The sequence below is a fragment of the Pleurodeles waltl genome, chromosome 11 (genome assembly GCF_031143425.1).
Source record: "Pleurodeles waltl isolate 20211129_DDA chromosome 11, aPleWal1.hap1.20221129, whole genome shotgun sequence".
NCBI classification, from domain to species: Eukaryota; Metazoa; Chordata; class Amphibia; order Caudata; family Salamandridae; genus Pleurodeles; species Pleurodeles waltl.
In genome coordinates, this window is record NC_090450.1 from 87,250,280 (window position 1) to 87,270,969 (window position 20,690).

Sequence of the window (20,690 nt, forward strand, 5' to 3'; positions counted from 1 at the left end):
ATGGGAAACTGCACTTAAACGATATTTCAAGGCAATCTCCAAGTTACCCTTTGGAAGAGTTAGGCCTTGCAATAGTGAAAAACGAATTTAGCAGTATTTCACTATCAGGATATGTAAAACACACTAGTACATGTCCTACCTTTTAAATACACTGCACCCTGCCCATGGGGCTGCCTTGGGCCTACCTTAGGGGTGACCTTCATAATGCTTGAAACATGGAGGCAGATCACTGGAGTAGAGAGCCCCATTGACTCCTGACTGAGGACAGAAGCAAACCATGTGTGCTTACAGAAGTGCCTGAAAATTAAAGCAGATTGTTTAAGCTTGCTTTCAAATGATCTCTAGAAGTGCTGCAGTTGCTGTTGACTAAACTGGTCCGGGATCCAGTATACCTGACTCAGTCTTAGCTTCCTCAAGCCTGTGTTGTATTTTGGTTCATTGGTCTTCTTCCGGTTAATCTGTTGATGCATTTATGACAAACTCTATTTACCCTTCACAGCCACGTGTTATGATAGTTATGCAAGGTCAATGGCTCGGGAACAGGAACACCGTTAAGCAGAGACTTCATCTCCAATCTTTAGTTGCCAGTATCCCAAATGTTCTTCCCTTACATCTACAGCTCCTTTATCTACTTAGTTCATTGCTTCCAGAGTAAACCAGTTGTTGACATATTTGAAGATATTTTTACTTGAAGAGATTAATATAAAAAGCACTCAGAAACAGACTTAAAGTGGCGTTTTTTAAATGAAATTTTGTTTCTTGAAGATTAACCTGTAAGTAATTTCACCACTACCCCATAAGAAACAGTTGCAGTTACGTCATTGCCTATTATAATCATTGTTGTGGAGTTGTTCACATTGCCAAGTCATTTTGTGAATACCAGTTGCCTCTGTCTAGAACTGATCATTGTAATGCGTCAGTCACTAAAGTATGGATTATACACAGGGACTCTGTTTTTTTTTTCAGCAGTGGAGGACCCAATTATGTGGCACGGGTAACTAGAGTATGTGACACAAAAAGGCTAATTAAATGTTACAGTGTGGCTTAGGACATAAGGGCTGCAGTACCCTGCTGGTGCTGTTAGATCTCTTGCTTGGTATTTGACCCAATCTCCCATACTTTCTTGATAAAGCGACTGCGTCCACCAGGTATTCAAAGGAAGGTCTTAATGTGGTTTATTTTCTTTTTGTTTTCTGGGACCCAAACAGTCAATCCATCATACTTATTGTTGGAAAGCGGGATGGTTCATTGTGGGGCCTATCAGGCCTCGACCCTGAGGCTCACATTAGTTAACATCTACATCTCCCCTTTCGCCAAGTTGATTCAGAGTTTTGGCCTTTCCTTAAAGGCAAACGCCGATGACGCTTTATAGTCACTATGATGATGAACCTGGTGAGCAGCCATCTCGCAGGCCTGCGTTGTGTCGGTGGCCCCTAGATGCTTACCCATGCCCTAAAGTTAAATGGGTATAAAACTGAACTTTTTACCTTGAGTCCAATGTGTATCAAACATATACTAAAGTTTTGGTCCTCAGAACTGGGAACTCCTCCTACCTTTGTGCACTTTGCTAAATGTTTGGGTATATTTATTGACAAGGAGACTACCCTGGAAAAACAAATCAGTGCTGTCTCATTTCTGTGTCAGGCTCGTGCATGCAGTATAATGGTCCTGTCTACTAATCTCTCTCGCTTGGACTATTGGAATGCACCATACTTGGGCTTACTTTCAAAATCTGTGATCCACCGGCAACACATAGTGAACAGGGTGGTTAGAGTTGTGATAGGCCTGCTGCATAGCAGCTTGATCACATAGGCCGGTTAGAGGTTTGCATTGGCTTCCAGTGAATAAGCAAGTGATGTTTAAGACCATAGTTATACTTCTTAGAGCCTTTTATAAACTAGGCACAGAGGTGATTTACTCCAAATTCAGGAGATAAAACCTTGCAACGCTGTTCCCTCACATCCATGTGCTGAACCTAACCACATCAAATTGTATAAAGTGTTGAAAACCTGGCTATTCCAGTATGATGCATCCACCCATATACCCCCTCCCACCCACCCAAAAAAAAAACTCCCCTCCCTACCTAGCGCCATGACACACTATTTGGGTAATTGTTGCGCTTTATAAATACTCCCCTGTTTCTCATTTTGATTCACAATAATACTGTATTGGGTAGAAGATTCACATTTCTAGTACAGATTATACACCTGACCACACATTATTTGAAAGTTGACCATTTAACCTTCACAAAGTCTCCTCCGTTGTGAGGCACCACATTTCACTGTTTTCAGTAACATTTGATCAGTTCCTGCTAGATATGTATATTTTGTTAATTTGCAAATAATGCAGGGCGACGAGTGCGGCAAATCCATTACTTACACGGAAAACGTTGGGACCACCGGGTGCCATAATTCGAGTGACCCTGATTTTAGGTGCTACAACAGCCACGCAGCTGGTTCAAGAGTCAGACTGGATGTCCACTTCTTAAGCTATGTTCGGACGTTTCTGACATCATAGCACACAGAGTGGTGTTTTCTGAAAAGACTGGCGTATCACACTGAGATTCAGTATAGAACAACTCAAAAAGAGAAGCAGAGTCATTTGTTAAAATGCAACAAGGTTACGTTTTAATGTTTTTTTTTTTTTTTTTTATTAAATAAAAAAGTATTTTTTCAGAGCACAGTATCTCAGTGCATTCTACAAAGTTTGTCAGAAACCTACTATTAACCTAGTAATCAGGCTATAAGCATCACAGTGATTAAAGCCAGAGCAGTCTAGTTGGAATATGAATCTGTGACATGCAGGTTGCCCCATCCTCTCTGACTTGGGTTTTTGAATATTACGAGTGCCTGGAGGAAACTTCCTGCAGTCAATTTACTGTCATTTCTTTAATCTTGTTTCAGAATCTGCTGAATGTATTTTATCAATTCGTCCTACCCTTTTACTGGGCAGAAAAGAAGAGTTGTTTTGATCTAAGGAAATCCGGAGTAGAATACCAGAAATTATAATTGTATCCAAAGCTAAAGATAAAACTGTATGCTATGCAACGTATCGTTTTTGCAAACGTTTCTAAACTTCTTAGAGATAAATTGTAAGACGGAAACAGAGGTGAAAAAGAACATGAAACAAACCATTGAAAAATAGCTCCTGGCAACTGAACAGCAAAAGTGATTACCATAGTACTCAAGCACTGATTATTTGTAAGATAAACTGGACGAAGCCAAGATTTTATTACAAAAGTGCAGTTGCTGAAGCCACATTAAAAAATTATTTTAAAAAATTGAGGCGTGGCAGTCTAGGGCATTGCAGTAACACATCCATCATAACTGCTCAGATGTTACAGAAAACTAAAAGGAAAATAGAGAAAACTTCACAGGAGCACCAGACCGTTTACACTGCTACATTAATTAACAAACCACCTGTATCGATCTTCATTGGTTCACTCTTAATGAAAAATGGAGCAAAGCAACAGAGACAGAATGAATATATAACCTATTTTGGTATCTACTCTTGCCTTAATCCTAGCTTCTTCTGTCCCTGCCTGAATAGTTCTGGGTGATGAAACCTACCAAAACTACCCCTAATCTGTGCTCATCACTACTCTAAGTGGTGTGCATCTATGAGCCCTAAACTATTAAGAATTAGTCAATAAGTTATTAAAAACCTGTGTCAGGTAATCTTTTTCTATATTTGTATTAGCTGTGCATCTGCACTGAAAGCCGCGCGAAATCACATATTCAAATACAATCAAGAATCTAAAAACTGTATGTTGACTTGGTTCACTGCCTCACATTCTTGAAGATTGGCACACTGGTATTTGTCTAGTTCTTAGTGCTTCTTATTCTTGACTCCTAACACTAATCCTACTAAAGATTGAAACATTCCCAAACTATGTTTTATGCGTCACGGATTCATATAGCAAAAAAGAGCTCTCGTCACAATGAATCGTTACTAGTAGTTTTTCCATTGATGCTGTAGAATGCTCAGGCTGGACATAGGAATTTACAAGATATTTCCTGTTCCCCCGTTTAACTTGGTTAAAAAGTTCTGCAGATAATCATGTTCCTTGGTTTTGGGCTTTTTAGGGTCATTAATTGTATCTTAATTAATGGATGAGCATGTGTACTGGTTGTCCTTTCTCTTTTGTTGCCTTTTTCCCTTGGGTACTTTGGATCTGCCAGTTCTGTAGCAGAGATGGTTACAACTTTTAAGTCATTTTTAGTATATTCACTTGTTTATCATTGTAATACTCTGACTAATTTAACATCCATACCCTGGGGTTTACATCTTGCTTGTTATCACTGCTTGGTGCATTTGCTAAATGCAACCATATATTGTCGGACCTGATTTAGGGCTTAGTATGTAGGTGTTTAAATTCTTGTGTAAAATTGAGCACAGAATTGCAAACTATGGGGGCCTTCACAGAAAAGGGTGGGGCACCCAAAATGATGCCTAGTTATCAATAACAAAGCATCTGTTGGTGGAACTTTTAAAGAAGAGGCAAGACATTTTAAAGCAGATGCTGTCTGCCACTGGCAACCAGTGTTATGCTCTGTAACCTGGGGACACATTGTTTCTTTTCTGTTTCTGAGTGCTTAGATGCTGTTGCAGGAGAGCTGAGGAAGTACAGAATATGGTGCATTGCAGTAGTCTAAGCAGGAGTGAATAGAGACTCTTATTACTACTGCTCAGTGTTTTTTGGACAACAATGACAGAATTAGTTTTCTAAGCTGGAGATCACACTTACTTACTACTATATTGATCTGAGGCACCATGGTCAAAGTTAAAGACAATGTTCTTAATTTTCTCTGATGGTTACCGAAGGTATGTTATTTTGGAGGGCACGCTGGATGCACATGAGTAATGTTTTATAAATGTATATGGTCCCATTATAGACAATGGTGTCTTCTTTGGTACACTGTTAACATCGGCACAGGTATCCCTGCTCATAAGGTAGTTATGGCAGGTGACTTTAATTGTGTTCTAGATAGAGGTGGCTAGATCGCCACAGAGACAGGACATGAACCCCCGCATGACATCGGCATTGTTACAAACACTGCCGGGTTTGGGACTTACTGATATTGGGCGACACCCACACATGTAAGCATTTTCATGTTTTACCCCGGCAGCGAATACACATAGCCGGCTTGACTATTTCTTAATCCACTTAGAAGCTGTACATAGGGTGGTTGATGTGCACTATCTGGCCTACTACATATCGAATCACTCGCCCCTGCTGCTCACATAGTCCCTCGAAAGAGGAGTGTCGAGGGTACCCTTATGGAGACTTTATCCGGATGCTTTGATCGATCAGGTGTTTCAGGATATGCGCTCAGAGGCACCAATCAACTATTTTGAACATAACTGGGACAGTACGGATAACAGGGCGACAAAATGGGATGCCATGAAAGTGGTGATCCATGGGGTACGCATGGCCTCTCTGGTAGGTATACACTGCACACTAGAAGACAATTTGACAAATCTGGAGACTGCCCTGGAGGAGCTCGAGTTGGCACTGGGACTGCACGATTGGGACAGACAATGACATAGGGTCTTGAAACTTTGGGGCCGCCTGGTGAAATATATTCAGCTTACTGGGTGAAGGAGGTGGTATATGGAGGGCAACAAGGCAGACGGCCTCTTGCGGTGCCTGATTAGGTCTAAAATTGTGACATAGCCAATTTACGCACTCAGAGATGGGCAGGTATGTATGGTTCATACCCATCAAGTGATAAATGAAATTTTTGCAGGCCATTTAATTAACATATGTAACGAACCAGGAGTCGCAAACAAAGTGCACCTTCTTACAGAGTATCTGGCGGGACTGCTGTTGCTGTGCCTCCCTATGGAGGATCGTGACCACCTAGGGGTGCAGTTGACCCAGCAGGAATTGCTGGGACTGATGGATGCTTTGAAAACAGCCAAATACCTTGTGGAAGGCGGGTTCCCAGCAGAATTTTATAAGGCCTTCTCGTGGACTCTTGTACACAGATTGTTACCAGTCTACACAAAGGCATTAGAGAAGGGGGTACCTCCGGAACTTGATGAAGGAAGCACGTATAGTCTTAATACCAAAAACTGCAAAGGACAGCTTGCGGTGGGCTTGTACCGTCTGATTTCTATGCTAAATGTGGATCTGAAACTCATTAGGCATATTTTGGCGGCCAGACTGCTGCCCTATCTCCCCCACTTGGTCCACACGGACAAGTCAAGATTCATACCCCATCAGACTTCATTATAAATTCTGCACCGGTTGTCACATGTCTTACATGCACCTGAACTGGAAAATGTTCCCTATGCACTTGCCTTTTTAGATATATAACAAGCTTTTGACCAAGTACAATGGGATTATATCTGGCCGGTCTTGGACAAGATAGGTCTAGGTCCAAATTTTATCCAGTGGGTTAAGCTGCCTTCTAGTGGCCCAACATCAAGGGTGCGCACTGGGTGTTACATGTTGGCGGAGATCTTGTTACAGAGGGGCCACGCTGGGGGTACCCATTAGCCCCCTTGACCTTCAGTCTAACTGGAGAGAGGAACTGCTGGACGGTATGCCTGATGGACACTAACTTGAGGCCCTACTGTTGAGGGGGAGGGATATACTCAATACATTTCCACACCTGAGACGTCTTATGAGCCATCTCTGGGAGAGAGTGGTCTCGAGAGTGATTGGGCGTGCACCATATGCACCATATTGAGACCTTTGTATCGTACGTCCCTTTGAACAAATAGCTCAAACAAGGGCGATTGACAGATTGCAAGCAGGGGGCTGCATCATGCTCTCAGACCTATATCCGTCAGGCCGCTTTATAACACTGCAGGTCGCGATAGAGACGTTATGGGCTGGGCAAGGGGGCAGTTCCTTCAATATGCCAAGATAGCGGCGATGGCGAGACAGTTATGGCCTTCCTTTCTGGAAGCCCCTGAATCCACAAAGACATTAGTAACTATGCTCCCAATTTTCACAAGTTTTTAACACACATACATGGGGCATGACGAGCAGACGTGCAACTGGCTCCACTAAAAATAGAGAACCTTGGCAGCGGGTGTGCAAAGAGCCCCTACACCCAAGGTCTGGCAAAAAAGTGCATACAGGTGTGCGCTCCGTATCACTTTGTGAGAGCTTTAAGATGACCCAATACTGTATAGTACATGGCGTATCTCTCCTTTAAAAGGCTTACCACCATCTATCAAGACAGATCTCGGAGCTGCTCCAGGTGCAGTGCGCCAGTAGCAGACTTTATAGATACAGTATGGCACTGCCCAGACAGTCTACTGGAAAGCTATATTGCAATTCATTAAACATGGAACAGGTTGGGAGGTCCAGCACATGATTAAGCAGTGCGACTGGGTACTGCTTCCAGATAACCTGAAGAGGAAAATGAGTAGGCACTTTGTGGTTAGGGCTTTATAGTGGCCAAATGCACGTTTCAATGGGTTGGCTGAGTGCTAAATCCCCGGCAGAGTCAGACTGGAGAAGAGACATGCTGGAATGGGCTGGCACCGAGGAGGCACATATTTGGGGGTTCTGTAGGGACAAGAGAGTGAGAGGGGGCGACTTGTTATCCTGAAGTACTATGACTCCGCATTAGTGGAGTCAGCAGAGAGGGACCAGACCGAGATGATTGAATAATTGCATAGCAGAAAACCGGGAGGTCAAGAGAGGAGAGGATGAGGGACAAACAATACCCAGAGACTTCCCATGGTGTAAGAGATGCGAAAGAACACTAGACAGTTCCTACTATCGTATGTATATATATTTTGACCTGCTAAGTAATTGGAAGCTGGTGGGGATGTGATTGGGGGGGGGGTGCTTATAGTGGACATATTATTCACTGTATGTAGCATTGTTAACAATTTAGGCTATAGAGTCGCCCAGTTTTGTGATGCCTATTTCCTCTGATACTATTAGGAATGGACAGAACAGAACTGCAACACAACAGTTGTTTTGATGATTGCTGCAACCTGTCTGATGGGGTGAAACAGAGTGTCACACTGGAGGCCACATAATCAGGGCATGAAGAGGGTATCCTAGAACGTTTTGAGTAGGAATGTTGGGCCTGTATACTTAGCAGTGCTCTTGTCGCAAAATGTCCATTGCGGTTGGTCATTTGAAATGTTAATTAAGAAATTTGTAAGAAAAAAACAAAACATTGGCCTGTCCACAATAGGCTTATCTAATTTGAATGCAAGTCTCTCGTAAAGTGCACATGGAGATGGGACCCCAACATTTGGTGTCTCTGGAATCCCTACTTATGAGAGAGTCTGATTTTAAATTGTACTTCTGAAAATGGCAGTTTTACAAAGTTGGCATGTTCTTACTTTTTACGATCTGGTGTCTCTGAATATTCATTTGGGTGGGTGATAGTTGGGCTCTTGTGCAATCACTCTAGACAGCTGCAAACAAAGGAAGAGTAGGTGTGACTGATGAGCCATCCTGGGAATGATGTGAGAGAGTACCTAAAACTTACAACTGAAATGGTTGTGTCCTGTCCTGTCCTGTAAAGGGTTGCATACTCCCCTGTAGTGAGTCTGGAGCCAGGTCAGGAAAGAAAGGGACTTGTGCACTTCAAAGGCATATCTTTGAAGTCTCCCCCCAAACTTCAAAGGCCCAACTGGGTATAAGTACTAGACCCCTGACAGCACAAACTCCGAACACTTCTGAAACTGAGTAATTTTACCAGGAAGAATCACTGCTGTGCTGCTTGAGGGAGTGCCGCTTTGCTGAACTGCTTTGTTGTGTTGGCCTGCTGCCCTCTTGCCTGGGAGTGAGAAGGACTGGACCTGCATCTCTACATCCCAGAACCTAAGTATCTCCAAGTGCTTGCTATCTTGCCTCCTGTTCTTCTGAAGTCTCAGGGACCTAAAGGACTTCGACCCATCATCACTTCCAGCACCTCGAGTTTGCTTGCTGCAAGTTGTGCCCTTCCAAGTGGTGCCAGTCTAGTCCTAGGCCCTTGGAAGTGGGTATAAAATGGTGCATCTGGCAAAACCAATGCATCTTCATCGGAACTGGTGCATCTTTGCCTTTGTGTGGTTCGGAACCAGTGCATCCTCATCGTAGCGAGGATTGGACACGGCTCATTGCACTCGGTACTGCTGCATCGGAACCACTGCATCGCACCACTGCAGGGAGATGATTGACGCATACCCTCAACTGCAAGCGGAAACCTGGCACATCAGCTTCAGAACCGGCGCATCTCAGAACAGGCACTTCATCCTCTGAACCGATGCATCGTCATTGCGTGGAGAAAATTGATGCATCACCTCAGCAGTGGTATGGACACTGCCGCATCGCTTGGCAGCATTCCGCATCTCTCTGTTTTGATCAAGGTACTTTTGTTCAGCGGGCCTTGCGAGGTCCCAGTATCTGGCCCGTGCGCCATCGTGGTCCGCCTGAACTTTTGACTTTGTTCACTGTGTTATTGTTTGAAGTGTTCCACAAATACTTTACACGTTGCCTCTTAAGTTAGGCCTGACTGCTCTGTGCCAAGCTAACAGAAGGTGAGCAAAAGTTAATTCATGGTGCGTATCTGACTAGGATTGTGGTTCCTGCTTGGAAAGGGTGCAAACCTATTCCAACCAGAAACCCAATTTCTAACAGAGCTGCATTATGCACAGACCAGTATAAGGATCATGTAGGGAGGACTGAATGGCTCTGTTTAAAGACTCTGCTGCCAGGATTGGTGCGAATTATGCTGCTGGGACAAGGAGCCTCCCAGGTGTGCAGCCATCTTAGCGCCAGGCACTCTGGTGCCCCCTTCCCACAGACATTTTTACTCAGTAATAGGAGGCCATAGAAGATGTACAGCATCCTGTCAGACTCTATTTATTTGCTTCTCTCCACGCTAGTGTGCTTGCCCTTCCAGTACGCCACACAGCTAATTTGCCCAAGTTAAAATGAGTGAACATTTATAGGTGGATTGAAGTTTTTGATCATACAAGCAAGAATTCGGCATCTAGGCTAAGATCAGATTCTAAGACGATTACTTGGGGTATATTCGAGCTTATATAGTCGTACCTCTCATGTTGTTGTCACAAGAACCAATTGATGACTTAACATTCTTGTTGTCAACAGATGCTATCTGTTACTGTGCAAGAGTTTTTAAATTATAGGACTGCAGTCCATGTTGATTTTTCACTTTGGATTAATGTCTCCAAGTTGGGTAAACATGTGATGGTCGGTAAGTACCTGATTCATGAGTGAGTGCTGGTAGAAATGTATTCCTTTTAACCAACCTAAGCCGCGTTTAATGGTTTCTACCCATCACTATTTGTGATTTGTAGCTTTCATCTCTGATTGCTTTTCTCAGTTCACTAACAGTATTTACAAACAACTAAGAATGATTATTGCTTTTTAAGTGTTCTTCATATCTGTTTCACATATGTGAAAGAACTATGCTTGCTTAACAATCATATCTAAGTTTTTATAATAGCTATCCATATTTTGTATTGTAGATGTTATCCTTCATGTACGCACATCTAGCCTTCTTCCACCAGGGCTATGATCTCTTCAGTGAACTTGAACCACACATGAAAGAGCTTGGTTCACAGGTAATTATTTGAAACATATTCTTTTGTGTTCAGTATTTCATTTGTGCATTCTCTGTTCTTTTGCCAGTGATTGGATGCTCTTCTTTCTCATAGTAAATGTGCCTCAATTGTCATGTAATATGGAAGTAATTAACAACTGATACTGTTCATAAGAATTCAGTTTGTGTCTTCTTGTTTTGGTTTCAACCGTGGTATCTTAGATATTCTCTCACCTCTTATTTGGGGGTAGGGGAGATGGGTAAAATCCCATTCCCAGTTTCAATAGGGAGTGCAGACGAAGGACTGAAAAGGCTGGTGAACAAATGGGGTATAGATAGATAAGGAAGCTTAGACAGATTGGTTAGTAGATGGGCTGAAGTGAGCTGTGGGTTGTAATACGTATTCCCACTTAGTATTTTGCTTTTTTAATCCTGCTGATTAATGTGGTGTTTTTAGTCACATTCGTTCATGGCTGGGCAGGGTAAGTCTAGTGGCTTGTTGCTTCTCTTGCATTTTACTCTTGTTGCTTTTATTTTGGCCTCTCTGTCATCAAGGCTCTGGTTTTCTTTCCTCTACTTTGGGGTCAGCTTTAGCACATTCTCCATCATTATCATGATCATTAATTCTACTGTCTGAGTTCAGCACCTTAGTATCCTTTTTCGCTTTGCTTGATATGTATTACTTCCCACCCATGGTTTGTGTAGTTTGTCTGGTAGCCAGTTATAGTTTCACTTCTGTTTCAGCAAAGATTTCTCTCAATTCCTCCAATGCCTGATGATACTCTCTCACTTCTGCAAACTAGGCAGTACTTCCAATGGAGAGGATAACTTTTAAACCCCTTGCTACTCGTAGTGTCTTGTCTGTTCAGTTACTCTTGTCTGAGTGATCAAGATATTGAATCTCACTTTGTTTCTTTCACATAGCTTTGGATTTCTTTCCTCTTTGTTATTTGCTGTATACTTGCTATGGTTCTGTGTTCTCCCTCTTCTGGTTTAAGCTATCTTTTGCATTCTAGATACATAATCACAGTTGAATGTGATTACTGATGAATGCCTTAGGTCTATTATGCAAATTTCTGTGTCTGTTGTGCCTTTTCTCTGTTTACTTTCCCTTATTTCTGCTCACAGCGGTGAGTCAGTATAACCAACTCTTTTGTTGAATAGCGGCTTCCCTTGTTTCCTCGTATACCTCTGTTGTAGCCCACACACTCTTACGCTTCATTTCCCTTTGCTGGTAGGCACTTGGCCATTATTGGCTTCCTAGCACTAGCTTGCTGTGTGGCGAGCAGTCAATTCTCAAAGGATCTCAGCGCCCTCTGGTTTGCCATGGTTGGTTTAATGCTCCATCACTGATCTGGCCAAAGCTACACTGGCCTCATGGATTAAGGTTGTCATCTAATCCCGAAGGACTAGAGTGTCCTGAGGTTTGCTGTGAGGAAGCCACTATCATCCAGATGTCCTCCTACTGCGGCTCATTCTGTGGAAATATCTCCTGTTTCTTTTAGCTACAATTTAAGTGACAGATGTCTGATCTCGAGATGGGGTTCATTTCTAATAATTCAGAACCTCTTAGCCTCAATGAGCTGTTTTTAGTTCACTGCGTTGACTAGCCCTTCCTCTGAATAGATTGTCGACTTGTCCTGTACCTTGGTGCGTTATTGAGAGACCAAAAGCTTGCTGTTCAGCGTAAACAACTTGTTTTGTTCTGTTTCGATTGCAGCTAAAATACCTGGATCACAGGCAGTGGTGTAGACAGCATTTATATTGTGCCACTGAAGTGCGTTGGATAAAACATTCACATCTGTATTAACGGACCCCAAATGCTTATGTGTCTAAAGTAATCTCTAATTTTCTTTAGTGGTTTGGTGTTCTGAAAGTTGTTAGTAGTTGGTGATTTTGATCAGGGAAGTGCAATTTTTGTTGTTTAACTGTAAGTATGTTAAACTGAGAAGTGAGAAGTGGTGGCCAGATATAGACATTTTATGGAATGATATGATAAAACATTTGCAATCTGTGCAGACATTTCAACATTTTTGCTGCTTATTGTCCATACGTTTTATAAGTATAGTACCAAAATACAGAAAAATAAATTGTTTCTGTACATTTAATTAATATAACTTTTCTTCTGGTAGGAGGCAGCACTGCTATCACATTTTTCCCAAATGCCCTCGCCTCAAATTTGTCTTGTTTAGGTTTCCTTCAGCTTTGACCAGACTACCAGGCTTTTTTCCTGTCTCTCAGTTTTCCTCCCATTTTTACACCTTTTTCCATTAACCAGGCATACTTTCTGATCACAACACTGAAACTGTACTCATCTAGGTGGTTAAAAGTAGTTTGTCAGTCACATTAAGTTGGATTTTCTTATTCAGTGTTCCCTCTTGTTATGTGTGTGCCCTTGCACCCGAACTATTGAAAGGTCTGTACAGTAAGGCCTCATTCGAGACCTGGAAGCATTTAGTCTTGAGTTGTCTTAGGTGTGGGACTATGAACCGGATAAGAAGGACCTTGAATGTTAAGGGAGGGCTGAGGATCTCAAAGCTTTTAGCAAGATTGTGGATATTGGTGGGACTTGAGGTGGGCATAGCTTGTAGCATCCTTTGAGCACCCTTCATTGCTTCAAAAATATTAAAATAACATTTGGTGATTATTGAGAGAGTAATAGGAAATATTTGGTGCAATGTCTTGTTACTGTATTGTTTTCAGTTACCACCAGACAAAACTTCCTGATATTGCTACTGGGTTTGTTACAATGTGCCCATTAATCGCTGGTAAAAACATTTGTTGTAAGAAAACTATATTGGTGAGTAAAAGGGTTTTATGCACAGGTATTTAAGGAAAGTTCAAAAACAGACTGCTACCTTATGGAATAAGACACTACTATAATGCAGTTAAGGTCTGGTTAAGTCTACAGGATTCAATTTTCCGACATGCCTCCATTTATTATGCATCTGGGACCCACCTTGTATTGAGCACAAGCTTCAGAGATGGATGTCTAGGCAAGTTATCCTCCCACGTTTAGAACTATGAGTGGATACATGTGGAACAGTGGAACAGTGAGTTGTAGTGGTTCCCACAAACAACCTTATCACATCTCAATGCTTTTAAAACCTTGGTCCATATAGAGGATCAGTGAGTTGCCTTTGTGTGCGAGTGTCTCAGAAGAGCGTGGATTTCAGTAGTTGTATTATCACCTTCAGCTCCATAATAACTTTAATACTTACAGTGTCACAGTTTGCAAACAAACGAAGTTATTCCTATAAGAATGAGCATTGGCAAAGGCAATAGGTCTTACCTACGCAACAGCTATTGGCTTTGCCAATGTGATCTGACAGAGACATCTAGCCACAGATTCCTTACCTTAATTCTCCCCGAGGCGCCAGACTAGATCTGGAAAATCTTTCCATCAGTACCTTTGTATGTTGTAAGAGGGCGTTTTGCGACTCCGTCCACCAGATGTGACGTTGACAGAGTCAATATAATCCTCTCTCCGAAGTGCTGACATAATTTCCTTCTTTTCTACACTACAACGTGGATCTGGAGCAGGTTCCTCAGGCCGTTTTTGCCCTATTTCTACAAATTCTCATCAAGAGAACAATGGGCCCCTTTTTTCTACATGACCTCTGGGTTCAAGCCCTGTGGGTCCTGTGGGAGGCAGATATCACCCACAGACTCTCACGCTGTTTGCATGTTGTGTCTTGTGGAACACCAGAACTCCGAAGAGTGTGGTTCCTGCTGTTGCCTTCATCCAAAGGTCTGTAGGGTATGAAGAAATTGATTTCACTGCCCAAACCCGTCATTCTTCCTGTAAAACAATCTTTACTTCCACATACAAATCAAAAGGTCTGAATGAGATATTGAATAGAGGGAACATTCTGAATTTATTACATGTGGTTCCCTCATTATCAAATATTGTCTACAGCGATATAGTTTTCTGGTCCAACTGAGGAAAAATTCAGGAAGTTACATGGAAAAATAGCTTAATGGCTCCACTTGTAATGAAGGAAATAGATATTATGACAGCGTGGGTAATTGAACTAAGTTTACCCCTTATTTATGCATATCCAGTGTCTTTCGCACTTACAGAAAGCAAATTCAACTGCTCTTCAGCATCATAGGGGCAAACAGCCATATTCCATTTGAGAGCTGCAAATGGGAAGACAGATATAACATCAGAGCCATTCTACTCATCTACTATAGTTGACCAAAAAAGGCGAATAAAGGTAAACCTAGGATGGCTAACTGTGGCACTACATGGCAAGCAAAGTACATGGCTGAATAGGAGCAATGTAATAAATGTTCAACAAGTCCCCTTAGAGCATGACACTGTAACAATCTGCTCGTGAAATATATCTATGGTGTGTGAACTAAAACTCAGGAAAAAGACCTCCTACAGTTAGAGGAAGGAAATCAAATAAAATGTCTTCAAGAAACATGGGCTCTCGTAGAATTTGAAATAACGGGGTATGTGGGCTTCTTCAGTCCAGCTGTCAAAAATAAAAATCTGGGCCACCCAAAGGGAGACCTAGATATTTTTGTGGACATAGCATTGAAGCCGGAGATTGACCAGTTGAATTTAGAGGATGATAGTACGTTAGTGGTCAAATTTACAAACTGGAAAAAAGACAACAAAACCCTGCTATATATAATAAATCTTCATCTACCCCTAATGTAAAAACAAAGTCCTCAACACTATCTGAGTTCCTTAACATTATCCTGGCTCAACAGATAAATAAAATATTGCAAAGTGCTAGACTAGATGGGGCACCTGAACCAAATGGCTACCACAAGTGCTTTATCAATCAAATCAAAAGTTTTGGTTGCCAGTTTTAACACCTGTCTATAAGTGTGCACTACAACAGCGGACTGTGCCGGATTCATAGCAGGGCTCCATAATAGACCCTATGTAGGAAAGTAGCCTAATTCTAGCATGGTTACTCCCACTTTTTAATAATGTGTGCGGCACTCCACTCATAAAGACAGTACATTACATACAATCAAAAAAGTAGTCTTGGGAGAGACATACAATTTAATGCAAGTTTGAATTGTCTAATCTCATTAAACATGAAATAAGGATCTGCATCAATTGAAAAACCATCTGTAGTAATACATTCTTAGCTGAATTAAATTATCCAATCTAGTATAACAAAACATCAAGAATCTGTGAAAATTTGTAACCCATCCATGGCAATACAATTTCAGCCAACACGTGTTTCGTTACGGGAAATTCTTTCTAATATCCCGAGTGACTTCTTCAGGGCTCATGATTAGAACAATCCTAGAAAATCCATTAGTTGTTGTCTGTTATTGGTCAAATGTTGTATATATTTCTTGTTATACAATGAATTCTCCAAATCTGAAATCCAGCATCCAAAAACTAATAATGTGTACTTGATGTTATAGTAGGTTCATCCTTATATTTCACTAATAATTATAATAGCGTTTCAAAAAGCGGCGTTGGCATGTGTGCAGAAGACGCGGACAGCGAGTACGCGTTACAGCTCATGCCTCAAGCTTGTGCCAAAATTAATAAAACATTAGGGACAGTTCTCCTATTTTTCAGATTTTTTTCAGTGGCTTTCTTTTTCTGATTCATATTTCCTCTCTCAGATATGTTTTATTCTGCTACTTTTTCTCTAATGGCATAGGACTCTTACGGGAGCTTCTGTTTTTTTTTCTACCAACCCAGAGCTTGTGTGGCTTGTGAGGTCAGATACGTAGTACAATCAAACCACCTTTGGTTGTCAGTTGCTATAGCATCTCTTGTGATGTCATTGCTAATAAAGATGTGGTTCCGTGATCTCTGATAACCTAGAGGTCAGACCCTGAGTGAGACGTTCAGTCCTAGTAGCTTTGAAATTCGCTGCTTTCAGCGTTACAAATTGCACTGGCTCTTTTTCTGTTATTTCCTCTTTTTCTCCAAAACAATGGTGTCGATGAATACCACATGCTGCATCCCACCCGGAGCTGAAGGAAAGGGTTGCTTTTAGCGTGCTGGTGGCCCTCAGAGTTGTGGGTCCATTTTCTTCATTGTTGGAAGAGCATTCTTGAATGGAAGAGAAACTTTTCTATATCAAGGTGTTCATTATTTTGAAATTGAGATGACTTCATCATCATTTGACGGCAGAGGTGTGGGGGACACCCAACCACACAACATAGAAGCAATGGTAAGCCACTAGAAAATGAGGTGCAGCTAAATAACTAATGTGGCCTGTATGGCAATCTTTTGCAAATATCAGCCCTTGTAACACTGTTGCCTGACTGGATAGCTTGTACTGTTATTTTAATGTGACTACTACCAAAATAAAGTCTACTTTGACATTAGGACATCAATAGTATAACACTGACCATGTTTCACTCTGTTTGCTCCATTAAAAAAGATGTGACACCTATGATCATCTATGGGGATGCATTCCGCATGTTGCTTACCATTGGCTTTGTTGTTTGTTACTCACATTTTGTGGCTTTCTATTTGCTGGCATTAGTAGTTTTGGACTGTCTAGGTTCAGTTCATTCCTCCCAAGGAGCAAAGACTTTTCACTCTACCTCTCCTTGTATTCTGAAGTGCTACTTTCAGTTAACAGGCCTTTAAATCTTGTTATTATCTTGTCACATTTGATGTGCATTCAAAGACCATGGTCATATGCAAGGTTCTGTCATCCAAGGGAGCTGGGTATTTACTTTTCTTTCTCTGATTTCAAAGTGAGAGAATTTATGTGACAATTATGCTGGGTACTGGGGGTATAGGAAATAATTGTATTCTGGCACACAGCAACATTTAAATGAACTGTGCAAGTATTTCAGTATATATCAGAATCAGCGAAGCACAAATGAAGCATATTTTTGTTAATTCTGAGGTGAGTTGGAAACAAGTATTTTAATATGATCAAAATAAATCAATACACTAGATGATGCCATTTCCACACATTATCATTTGTGTGCTGTATACTTTTATTAGTAAAATTGTATGTCTGTGCAAATTTAATGGTCATTTAGTTTGAAAATGTCTGTAGTGGAAGTGTGCTACCATTGCTCCCTTTTACGCCTCTCCACTCTATGCCATGCCATGCCATTCTAATCTGCATCACTACATGTTCCCAGACACTATACTCTGCACCACTCTACTCTGTACCACAGAACTCTACTCCACTCTGCGCCAATCTACTCTTTGCCATTTCGCTCTACGTCTTTCTACTCTACTCTGCACCACTCTACTCTATGCCACTCTACTTTACACCACTGCACTCTTTGCTGCTGCACCACTCCAGTCTTGGCTACTCCACTCTACTCTGTACAACTCCACTCTACACCACTCTGCAACACTACTCTATGAAAATGCACCCTAATATATACCACTACACTCTACGCCCCTGTACTCTATGCCATTCCACTGTATGCAACTCCACTCTACTCCACATCACTACACTCTATGCCACTGCACTCTACACCACTTTACGCCATTACTTTATGCCACTGCACCTGCACCACTCCACTCTACTCACTCCTCTGCACCACTCCACTACTCTGAAACAGTCTAATGTATGCCACTGCACTCTACGCCACTCTACACCACTGCACTATATGCCGCTGTAATCTAAACCACTGCACTCTACGCCACTGCATTCTACAACACTGTACTCTATGCCACTGCTTACTGCAGCCCTCCCCTCTTTGCCACTGCACCCTGCCACTCCACGCCACTATACTCTACTCTGAACACGCTCTACACCACTCTAATCTGCACCACTGTATGCCACTCTGCACCACTATATGCCACTACGCCACTGTATTCTACGCCAGTGCACTCTATGCCACTCTACTCTGGGCCACTCCACTCTAGGCCACTCTACACCACTGTAAACCACTCTAGCCCAGGCTACACCACTGTATTCTACGCCACTGCACTCAATGTCACTCCACTCTGTACCACTGCACTCCACTCTGCACCACTCTAATCTACGGCACAGCATTCCACGAAGCTGCATCATAACCTGCTGAATTCTATGCCGCTGCCCTCTGTGCCGCCGCAATCTGCGCCAGTGTACTCTGCAACACTTTACACCACTGCACTCTACACCAGTCCACTGTACGCCACTGCACTCTATTCTGCACTACTTTATGCCACTGCACTGTACCCCACTTTATTCTTCACCACTCTCCGCCACTGCATTCTACACCAGTGCACTGTACGCCACTCTGCACCACTCTACTCTGCAACACTGCATCCCCATGCCACTGAACCCTACCTCACCCTGCTTTGTACAACTGCATTCTATACCAGTGCACACTACTCCACTGAACTCTGCACCACTCTACTCTGCATCACTACACTCTACACCACTTCAGTCTATGCCACTCCAGTCTACACCACTATACTCTGCTCTGCTCAGTGCCATCTACCCTGCACCACTCTACGCCACTGTACTCTGTGGCACTCTTCTCTATTCTGCACCACTGCACTCTACTTCACTGCACTCTAAGCCACTGGACACTACTATGCAACATTCTAATCTGCTCCACTGCATTCTACCATGCTGCATTGTACACCGCGGAACTCTGCACCCCTGCACTCTACACCACTATACACTGCAACACTCTATGCCAAAGCACTCTACTCGATGCAACTCTAAAGTAACAGAGTTATATCTCACCTGAAGCTTTATTGAAAAGAAAAATTCCGAACCAGACACTAAAGCAGAGTATATTTTAGCCCCAGTAGCATGTTGAGGCCTACCCACTACCAACGGCAGTCTAAGGTTTCATCCTTATAGAAATATTCACTCTTATTTAGATTACTGCTTAGGTGAAACTAAGTAGAGCTGTAGTACAGTCTACCATGTTTCCCTTTTGATATAATTATCCTTAATAGGGAATACACACTGTTCTGTCAGATAGACTCCTGAGCCTCTTTTCTCCGTAAAACGTTATAACATAGTGCATTGTCTTCAAACAGACAGGATACAAATTCATAGTCATTCTATTGACTATTATCAGAAGAGCATGATGGCAGTAACTAGGAGCATGCACTCTCTCTCTTTGTATTATGCTTTACTGTGACTTCACCGTCTGTTCTTTATGGTGTGCTTTAATTTTTTTCAAAGATCTTGACAAGGACCTTAGTTCTTGAGGGTTGCTATTTGGATTTCAGCATTTTTCTCTTGAATAATATTTTTAAATTTTGCATTAGTGAGAAGTTGCCTAGTGAGTGATAAAACACATAGAAATAGATTTTGGAGTTTTTAATTCCACATAGATATTTATGAATGATTCTGAAGTAACAACACCATCAAATCGAATCAACACTAATCAAACCAATTTTACATAAAAATTCCAGAATAGTGCATTGTGAAGGACACTCAATCCAAGTAGTACCTAAGAAGGGGATGGGTTTCAGTCTATCCGTTTGCAAATACAAAGGGCTCGTCTGCATTCCCAAGAGGATGCAATTAAACAAATGATAATGTACCTGGCTCATTTTTATGTTTACCCTTCCCTCAAAGCACCAGTCCACAGAAAATCAAGGAGAACCCTCCAGCAAACGAGCAGGTCCATCGCTCTCCTGTCCCCCCGGAGAGTGTAGCGGGCCTGCGTCACAGGGCCTTAAGAGACAAGTTCCAGTCCCTAGGTGCCAGCTGAAATCAGAAGTCCTTGAGCCCATCTTTGCTGTGGGGGTCAGGTTTCTTCCACCCTTTGGTTGGGCATTCCCCTGTATTTCTTCTACCAGGCCCAGACTGTTCTAAAACGCCTCTCCCTTGTGCAGAAGTTTTTAAGAGGGAGTGGAATGTTGTAGAAGGTAGGCACTCATGTCCACATTATTGGCCCACCTCTGCCCCAACCTTTCTGCACAGCTTTTTCAGAATTTCTAAGATGCTGCCGTCAAGTTGTATTTTGAAAGTCGTTCTCTTAGGACCTATGCCCTCCTTTACTCTTGTCACTGCGGCCTGGTTCCTTCTCTCCAAACCTCAGGGGGCAGCCCTTTCTGTGAAAGGCTCCAGAGATCTGGCTGTCCTCCATTGTTTCGGAGGGGTTTAGTCTTCCTAGGCAAGTGCTTTGTGAAAACGTATGATCACATTCAGATTCTGCCCCCACCCTCTCCTCTTCCTGGAGCAGGCCCAATTACTGGCTAATGGGCCTATTGTGTGGGGGGACCTTTGATCCTCC

General features: G+C 42.3%; 1 protein-coding gene across 2 annotated transcripts in view; it reads left to right on the forward strand.

Annotated features, from left to right (window-relative positions):
* Positions 1-20,690, forward strand: part of ACAP2 (ArfGAP with coiled-coil, ankyrin repeat and PH domains 2) — a 333,281-nt gene that overhangs the window by 157,474 nt on the left and 155,117 nt on the right. For both annotated transcript variants that reach the window (XM_069213160.1, XM_069213161.1), the window contains exon 8: positions 10,459-10,554. In XM_069213160.1, the coding sequence (XP_069069261.1) occupies positions 10,459-10,554 (96 nt within the window). The remainder of the gene's footprint in view (positions 1-10,458; positions 10,555-20,690) is intronic.